This window comes from Sesamum indicum, linkage group LG3, assembly GCF_026168435.1.
Source record: "Sesamum indicum cultivar Baizhima isolate 11 linkage group LG3, ASM2616843v1, whole genome shotgun sequence".
NCBI lineage: Eukaryota > Viridiplantae > Streptophyta > Magnoliopsida > Lamiales > Pedaliaceae > Sesamum > Sesamum indicum.
Genome location: NC_142659.1, coordinates 25,220,912 through 25,230,258, shown reverse-complemented (window position 1 = coordinate 25,230,258; position 9,347 = coordinate 25,220,912). Strand labels below are relative to the sequence as shown.

General features: G+C 53.2%; 1 protein-coding gene across 1 annotated transcript; it reads left to right on the top strand.

Moving 5' to 3' along the window:
* Positions 1-1,696: 1,696 nt before the first annotated feature.
* On the top strand, positions 1,697-4,621 carry LOC148788824 (uncharacterized). The gene has a single exon (XM_088878148.1). The coding sequence runs from the start codon at positions 1,697-1,699 to the stop codon at positions 4,619-4,621; it is 2,925 nt and encodes a 974-aa protein (XP_088734274.1).
* Positions 4,622-9,347: the final 4,726 nt, after the last annotated feature.

The window sequence follows — 9,347 nt, the reverse complement described above, 5'->3', positions numbered from 1 at the left end:
CGATGTTCAGCTTTTTCAATGTTTACTGCTGTCAATAGGAAAAACTTTTTTAAGCCTATTATAGGGGGAATAAGTTCTCGAAGCTTGGTGTAGTCTACGTGCTAGTGTCCCCCTCAAGGCGATCCCCTTGCGCTAGCATCGTTGTACAATGTATATGCAATCGTTCAATGCAATGAAATCTACTTTCTGAACCGCGTGCTCAATTTACTGCTTTCGTACTGCACCTTGCTTACTGTTGCTTGCTGCTGTTGCTTGCTGTTGCTATTGCTGTTGCTATTCCTGTCGGTGTGCTGTGCTAGTGCCCGTCGGGTTTTCGGTGGTGTGTTGCTATTGGCGGAAGTAGTCTGCGGACTGCTAGCCACACAGTGCCCCTTTCCCCGCATTGCGGAAGGCGCCTCGTGAGACACGGTGTCACGGGCTGCCTATTCACTAGGCCCCGTGACGCGCACTTCGGCCACTGAACCGTTCTACATGGCCGACCACTCAGCCTTCATCGACAGACGCTGGACAACCAACTAGTCTTAGAGTCCTAGGTGTAGGCCTTTTATTGCTTTGTTACTGCTTTGTTATTTGCTTTCTGTTGTTTAGATTCCTCAAGGGGACGTTACGCCTCTTGAGTTGCAAATTTCAGCTTTTCTAGTGTCTAGTGTAGACAATAGGATTTATTTTTTTAAGCCTATTATAGGGGGGAATGAGTTCAAGAAGCTTGGTTTAGTGACGTGTTAGAGTCCCCCTCAAGGCGATCCCCTTGCTCTAGCATCGTTGATCATTGTATACGCATTTTCAGTTCAATGCAATTTGGTTTTCTGAATCCACGTGCGCAATTTACTATTTTGTGATTTGTTCCTCCCGACTCTGATATATTCGGCGCGCTGCATTTGTGCCGAGCGGAGGTATTGGCGGACGTAGTCAGCGGACTACTAGCCACACGACGCGCTGTGTGATAGGCGCCTCGTGAGAGGTGGTATCAGAGCCTCGTGCCACGATGGGGCCGAGGCGGACCGCTACTGCTGCGAGGGCATCGGGGCAAGATCCGGAAAGCCCGCGACATGCCGCAGCTTCAACCAGCGAGAGAGCTGAGAACCCGGAGGACGGACACTCCCGGTTGGTGGAATTGGAGACGAAGGTCTCTTCTCTAGAATCTGAGATCACGGTGCTGAATTCGGAGTTGGACGAGTGTCGGCACGTGATTCAGGAGATGGCTGGCGTATTCGGAAACGACAGCATTGCCGATATGCGGCGTGACATGGAGCAGATGTCCATTCAGATTGGATTGCTCTAGCGTGCAGTGGGTAGCACGCCTATGATTGCTCACGACCCCGGTGCTAGGCTTCGAATACCAGAACCGAAGGCCTATAGCGGTGAGCGTGATGCGAAGGAGGTCGAGAACTTCCTCTTCGACATGGAACAGTACTTCCTTGCGGCAGACGTGCGGGACGAGGCAAGGAAGGTTGCGACTGCGACCATGTACCTAACTGGTGACGCAAAGCTGTGGTGGCGGACCAAGTTTGCGGAAATCCAGGCTCATCAAATACAGCTCGACACGTGGGCTCTTCTACGGGAGGCGATTAGAGAGCAGTTCTTCCCCGAGAATGTGGAGTACAATGCCAGGAGGGCATTGTGAAAGCTTGAACATACAGGTTCCGTGCGGGAATATGTCAAAGCTTTCTCAGCGCTGATGCTGAACATCCGAGACATGTCGGAGGCGGACAAGCTGTTCACTTTCATGGAAGGCTTGAAACAGTGGGCGAGAAATGAGTTGCAGAGGCAACGAGTGACTGATTTGAGTTCGGCTATCATCGCGGCCGAACGCCTGGCAGATTTCAACCAAGAGACTCGGAAGGATAGGCAGGCGACGCCTGGTCCTGCACAGAATAAGTCGAATGGGATGAAATCGTTCCGGAATATCTTCAACAGAGGTGGGGGAGACCAGAAGCCCCACGCTCAGAATGGCTCACAGGGCAGTTCAGACAGGAACAGGCCCCAGGAGAACAAACAGGGAGCACCCGAGAGGAGGAGAGGGTGTTTCTTCTGCGATGGTCCGCATGGGTATCGGGATTGCCCGAAGAGACGGGTGTTGAATGCATTGGCAACGACCTTTGCCGACAATGCGTCATCCTCAAAGAGTGTGGAGCCACAAGCAGAGGCAGGTGGTGAGAATGACACGGAGGAGGATGAGGACAACTTGGGGGCCGTATCCCAATGGTGCAACACAGTCTCTATGGTGGCGGCGAAGAGAGTTGTGCCACCCCTTGCGACAAAGACTGTCCCGGCTCTTACTGTGGAGCAGCCGGAGAAGAAAGAAGAAGATGTTCAGCCCCGGATTCCTAGGAAGAAAGGGTTGATGTTCGTTGATGTGAAGATTCATGGCAAGCCGATTCGAGCCATGATCGACACTGGAGCCTCTCACAACTACCTTGCGAGCGCCGAAGTGGCGAGACTCGGGCTCGTGCTGGAGAAGGGAGTTGGGCGTGTGAAGGCGATCAACTCGGCTGCACAACCTATTGCCGGTGTAGCCAAGTCTGTGCAGATTAAGGTTGGTGCTTATGAAGGAAAGACCAATCTTTCGGTTGTGGTAATGGACGATTTCAAGCTTATCCTCGGGCTTGAATTTCTACGGGATACACGCACTGCTCTCTTACCTCATGCCGATTCGCTGATAATGTTGGGGGCGAAGCCGTGTGTCATTCCTACCTTGGCCGGACGTACTAGAGAGAAGAACTTGTCGGCCATGCAGTTTGAGAAGGGGCACAAGCAGGATGAGATCTCCTACTTGGGTACCCTTTGTTTTGAAGAGATGGAAGAGGTGTCAGGGCCCACCCCGGGCGGTAGTAAGGAACTGTTGGGGGAGTCTAAAGACGTGATGCCAGACGAGCTGCCTCGGAAGCTACCACCGAAGAGGGCAGTGGATCACGAGATCGAGTTGGTGCCTGGCACGAGACCGCCCGCTAGGGCACCGTACAGAATACCGCAACCTAAGCTTGTGGAGCTTAGGAAGCAGTCAGCAGATGCCTTGAGCTGCAGGGCGGACTTGGCGAACTTGGAGTCGATAGCAGCGCTCTCTTCTAGCGCGGCTGCTATCTCTACGAAGGATCAGGTGCGGGAGTTACTACCGAGAGATCCCGCGGCGCGACGCCTGATTCGGCTTGTCGAGCAGGGCAAGGCTCGACACTTTTGGATCGAGGATGGATTGCTGATGACCAAGGGAAACCGCGTATACGTTCCGAGAGGCGGGGACCTACGGAAATCACTTCTTTCCGAATGCCACGACACACTTTGGGCGGGACACCAAGGACAGGAGCGCACGTTTGCTTCGGTGCGGAGGGCCTATCACTGGCCACAGATGCGGGACGATGTCGAGACGCATGTCCGCACTTGTTTGATTTGTCAGCAGGACAAGGCAGACCATCAGAAGAAGGCCGGTCTGCTGCAACCACTTCCCATCCCAAAGCGTCCATGGGAGAGCGTCTCCATGGACTACATCTCTGGATTGCCTAAGGTCGAGAACTTAGGCTCTATCATCGTCGTGGTAGATCGTTTATCAAAGTATGCTACATTTATCGCAGCACCCAAACACGTTACAGCAGAAGGGACAGCTCATCTCTTTTTCAAGCACATCGTCAAGCATTGGGGACTGCCAAAAGATATTGTCAGTGATCGTGACTCCCGATTTACTGGCGTCTTCCGGACCGAGTTGTTCAAACTTCTCGGGTCCACACCTTCCATGAGCTCGAGCTATCATCCACAGTCCGATGGTCAGACAGAACGCTTTAATTCTACGTTGGAGGACTACCTTCGGCACTTTGTGCGAGGTACGCAGAAGGATTGGGTGAAGCTCTTGGATGTCGCTCAGCTATATTTCAATGTTCAAAAGAGCTCTTCCACCACCAACAAGAGCGCTTTTGAAATCGTTACTGGGCAGCAGCCGCTCCTTCCTCACACTCTTGACATCCCACAAAGTGTGAGATCCCCTCTTACTCGAAGTTTCTCCCAGGAGTGGAAGAAGAATGTTGATATAGTTAGAAGTTGCCTGGAGACAGCTCAGAAGCGGATGAAGACGTATGCAGATCAGTATCGCCGCTTCATTGAGTTCAATGCGGGAGACCTGGTGCTGGTGAAGGTCCCGAAACCGAAATTGTCAAAGTCATCAAGGTGGAGAGATCCTCGGTTGATGCAGAAATATGTTGGTCCTTTGCCTGTCCTTAGGCGTATTGGGACGGTGGCGTACAAGGTGGAGTTGCCGCCGTGGTGGAAGATCCACAACGTTTTCCATGTCAGCCAATTGAAGAAGTATTCAGCAGACAAGGAAGACGATACCCGCAATCAACCCAGCTGCCCACAACTCGAATTGAAGAAGACGAAGGAGGAGGTGGCTGAAGTAATCCTAGATCACCGAGTGACGAGTACCGCGAAGAAAGACCACACCGAGTACTTGGTGAAATGGAGGGGATGCAGCAGCGAGGAGAACACTTGGGAGCGAGTGACAAACCTAAAGGCGTTTCTACCTCTTGTCGAAGCGTACCATGCTTCCGTAGCGCCGGGGACGTCGCTATCTCAGGTGGGGGAGAATGTCACGGGCTGCCCATTCACTAGGCCCCGTGACGCGCACTTCGGCCACTGAACCGTTCTACATGGCCGACCACTCAGCCTTCATCGACAGACGCTGGACAACCAACTAGTCTTAGAGTCCTAGGTGTAGGCCTTTTATTGCTTTGTTACTGCTTTGTTATTTGCTTTCTGTTGTTTAGATTCCTCAAGGGGACGTTACGCCTCTTGAGTTGCAAATTTCAGCTTTTCTAGTGTCTAGTGTAGACAATAGGATTTATTTTTTTAAGCCTATTATAGGGGGGAATGAGTTCAAGAAGCTTAGTTTAGTGACGTGTTAGAGTCCCCCTCAAGGCGATCCCCTTGCTCTAGCATCGTTGATCATTGTATACGCATTTTCAGTTCAATGCAATTTGGTTTTCTGAATCCACGTGCGCAATTTACTATTTTGTGATTTGTTCCTCCCGACTCTGATATATTCGGCGCGCTGCATTTGTGCCGAGCGGAGGTATTGGCAGACGTAGTCAGCGGACTACTAGCCACACGACGCGCTGTGTGATAGGCGCCTCGTGAGACCACCTCTATACCGGGAGTGAGGCGCCTATCACACAGCGCGTCGTGTGGCTAGTAGTCCGCTGACTACGTCCGCCAATACCTCCGCTCGGCACAAATGCAGCGCGCCGAATATATCAGAGTCGGGAGGAACAAATCACAAAATAGTAAATTGCGCACGTGGATTCAGAAAACCAAATTGCATTGAACTGAAAATGCGTATACAATGATCAACGATGCTAGAGCAAGGGGATCGCCTTGAGGGGGACTCTAACACGTCACTAAACCAAGCTTCTTGAACTCATTCCCCCCTATAATAGGCTTAAAAAAATAAATCCTATTGTCTACACTAGACACTAGAAAAGCTGAAATTTGCAACTCAAGAGGCGTAACGTCCCCTTGAGGAATCTAAACAACAGAAAGCAAATAACAAAGCAGTAACAAAGCAATAAAAGGCCTACACCTAGGACTCTAAGACTAGTTGGTTGTCCAGCGTCTGTCGATGAAGGCTGAGTGGTCGGCCATGTAGAACGGTTCAGTGGCCGAAGTGCGCGTCACGGGGCCTAGTGAATGGGCAGCCCGTGACACACGGGCAGGGCGGACGGGCGCCCGCGCGCGCGCGCCTGCGCGGGCACAGGCAGGGCGGACGGGCGCCCGCGCCTGCGCGGGCACAGTGTCACGGGCGGACTCTCTCTTGTCACGCAGCGGAATATATTTTTCGCCCGTGCGGCGTCTCAGGTTTCACCCAACCTTCGACCAGCCTTCGCACATCTCAGAGTTTACCGACTGTTCGTCGCGTGTCTTCGACACTGAAGCTCGCTAGCACGACATCTGAACGCATCCCTGCGCGGCACCGCGTGCCTTTGCGCTCGCCTATCCAAAATGCCCATGTTCGCCGAGGCTCTCGGCACGCACGCCTTAGCGTCTCTTAGCGGCCGGCCCCGACTAGCTAGTCTGCCGCCATGCGTCTCGCCCACAATCTCGGAACCCGCCGACGCATCCCTCGATGGCAAGGAGCATCCTCGCTCCGCCTCGGCATTACGGCGCTCCGCATGCGCCCGCAACGCCCGTCTCATGTCCAACGCACACTCGGGGCATCCTTGGCGCACGTCGTGGCCGTCTTTTATGCCTCGCCCGAGTAGGACCGCACCTTAAGTCCGAGGCCCACGTGATATGCCGACATCCTGCCTTAATCCCGCATGGCATGCCCGACATGCCTTCTTGCCTTTCGGCGTGGCTACATAACTTGCCCACAATGCGGCGTCGCCCCACGACCGCTCATCTTGGCCAACGGACCCCCATGGACGGCTAGAACCCGATAGCGCGTGCCATGAGTTGGATCACGAGGTCTTGGAGTGCTTGCCTCGATCACCCATTCGCACGAGAGGTGTTGCCCCAAATATCTCGCAGCCCGCGGAGCAACCTTGCACGTCACACGGAACCTCTCGGCCGCATTTGTGCCCAACGTAGGCCGTCCTGGCCCTACGCTGCCCGTCCGGTTCCCATGCCTTTCGGGGACTCTAAACACTCCTTTGAGATGCCTAGAGCCGGCCCTTGGAGGCCCCCAACATGCCCCCAAGAGATGCTCATTTAGTGCCGACGTTGCCTACCGCCACTGCCGTCGTGCACGGGGAGGGCCGGCTGGAGCTCACCGCATCATACCCCCCTTATAATAGGCTTAAGAAAGTTTTTCCTCTTTCCAGCAGTAGACATTGAAAGGGGTTGAGGAGCGCACCTTTTTCGTATCTCCCTCAACCGACGTCCAAATCACGTGCCGCTTGAACCGTAGCGTAGCCTACGACTTCTACATCATAACTCTTGAATTTCAGCCCCATCCGATCATCCATCGCTGAGGAATTGCCCACGCAATATTCTGAAATTACAGTCTCGCCACTGCACTGGCAGACTCTGAAGATCATCGTCGTTTCCTACCCAAACGGAACCGTCTACCTCTGAAACATCTTGGAGGTGTTCCCAACACTCCAAGGATCTCGCCATAGAAACAGTTTTGCAAATCTCGAAAGATAAAGCACTCTGCTTCATGCATTTCTCTCCTGCTCGCGGGCAGGGTGGCGCCTGATCGTCGCCCTTATATCTCCTTGCCCAAACGTCCTCGGAATGACTTCATACTTGGCGGATAGCATCCCCACACATCAAGGAAGTTCCCATACGAACAGTTTTGCAATCCCCAATCGGTAAGAGTCTCTGCTCGTAGGCCGTTTGCGCACCTGCGTGCCGGCCGGCCTCCCCTAGCCGCCCGCACGTACTCCGCAAATCACTGCCGGCCGTCTTGCCCAAGGAGCGGCCAGTGACATTCTCCCCCACTCGATCCGTTGACGTCCTCGTCAACACATACACGAAGGATTGAGGTGTATGCGGTGCCCAATACTCTCTCTCAGTATCGCGCGACACCAGACCGTCCTCCTACTCTTTCGAGCACTTCGGTCGTGAAGTGCCTCTTCAGCACCCCACGTAATCTCCCCACAAACGGTGCCTCTGCCGCACCTGATGTGATCATCTCAACGCAAGTGGAAGTCCGTGTACTCGTCGACACCCTCTTCCCAAATCTGTGCTAAGCTCCCCCACAAAACATAGTGCCTCAAACGCACTCGATTCATCACGAAAATTCAAAGCGGAAGTCTGTGCCTCTCTCTGCACTCTCTTCCCAAAGTGGCGGGTAGCTCTCCACAATCGTGCCTCAATGCACTGCATTTCTCATTGTCTGCTCAAGTTGGAAGTCTGTGTACTCCTCTACACTCTCTTCCCCAATGTCGCTCAATCGATAATGGAGTCTGTGTACGATGCTACACTCTCTCCGAACTGTTGCTCACTGACTGTTTGCCCCCACAGGTAGTGTCTGAATACACCCAATTTACAACGCAAATACCACAGGTCGGAAGTCTGTACACGCATTCTGTACTCTCTTCACGACTTTTCAAATGGGTGGGTAGCAAACTGTGCTTCAAGTCCTGTCAAGTGCGCCTTTGAAACTCTGATGTCCCTCAAAACAGTGCCTCAGATACACTCGAATTGATTTGGAACGACTGAAGTGTGGAGTCTGTGTGCACGCTTCGCACTCTCTCCCCTACTCGAGGTGTTGCCGTCCTCGGCAAACACTCATACCCGCCGTTGCGGTTGTTCACACTTGAACCAACTTAAACGCACATGGGCCGGTTGCCCAAACTGTCGGAACCACGCCGCTCGTGGACCGAACATTTCTGCAAAGAGTCCTCTCTTGACTCAGCACAAAAATAGGGTCACTGCCCCCAAAGATCGCGGGACTGGGATTTCATTCACAACGCAACACAAGGCTAAGATTTCTTGAATCCTCGCCCGGCCGCCAAACTCAAATTCAATTCCAAATCCTAGCCCGGCCGCACCATGCCGCTCATGGTGCCAATGGAGCCCGATGCTCCCCTCAAATCTCAACTCGGTAGTCCCCCTCGGAAATCCATCAACCAAAGAGCCCATAATATGGTGTCCGAATCCCCTCGAAGAACATTCACAATTCCGCTCAATTATGCTCCTGACGAGCATCCAACGCACGGCTTAGTGGGCTGCTCCCACTCAAGCTCCGGACAAGTTGCCGTTTTTCGGATAACGGATGCTTATATGCCCCCTCTGGTTCTTGAAGCGTGCCGTCTTTCCTCTAGACGCACCATCATCTACCACAAGAGCATTCCATCCCACATTTCTGCTCGGCCAAACACGGCTCATATCGACAACTGCCCACAAAACGAAGGGGTCTCAACATCCACTCCTTGCAACCCCAAGGGTGGCTTGTTTCAAGCACCTCAAGTGCAACTGTGCCTAAGCACCTCAACATTCTGCTCATCCTTCCCCGCTGGAAGGTTCCTCGAATCCTCATGAGAAGGTGGTCCCTCATCCACCACTCTCCACAAAAGGTGGCATCTCGCACACCACAACGGCCTCAACGCCTAGATCACCTCCTGACTTGCGGCAGCTCCGCACACATGGTTGCTTATCTCGCAATCGTGGCTCTCGCAGTCCACCCGACGCATCGGCATGTCCCCCTCTCGCTCAGGGAAGCCAAGATGAATTCTGAAATCTGATATTCGTTTCATCCCAAAAAAAATTTCGGACCACGATTGACAGCTCGCTCAACATATCTGCGACGCTAACCCAACTGCCAACCAATATCATCAAAGTTGGACCGTAGCCGCTTGCTCTCTTGAAGCAGCTCAAACTCGCGCGAAAGGACTCTACTGAACATAATCTCTGTGGCAGAC

Bases quoted from the DNA above. Each gene is read 5' to 3' on its own strand.
- LOC148788824 (XM_088878148.1), top strand. From the start codon at position 1,697: ATGTCGGAGGCGGACAAGCTGTTCACTTTCATGGAAGGCTTGAAACAG.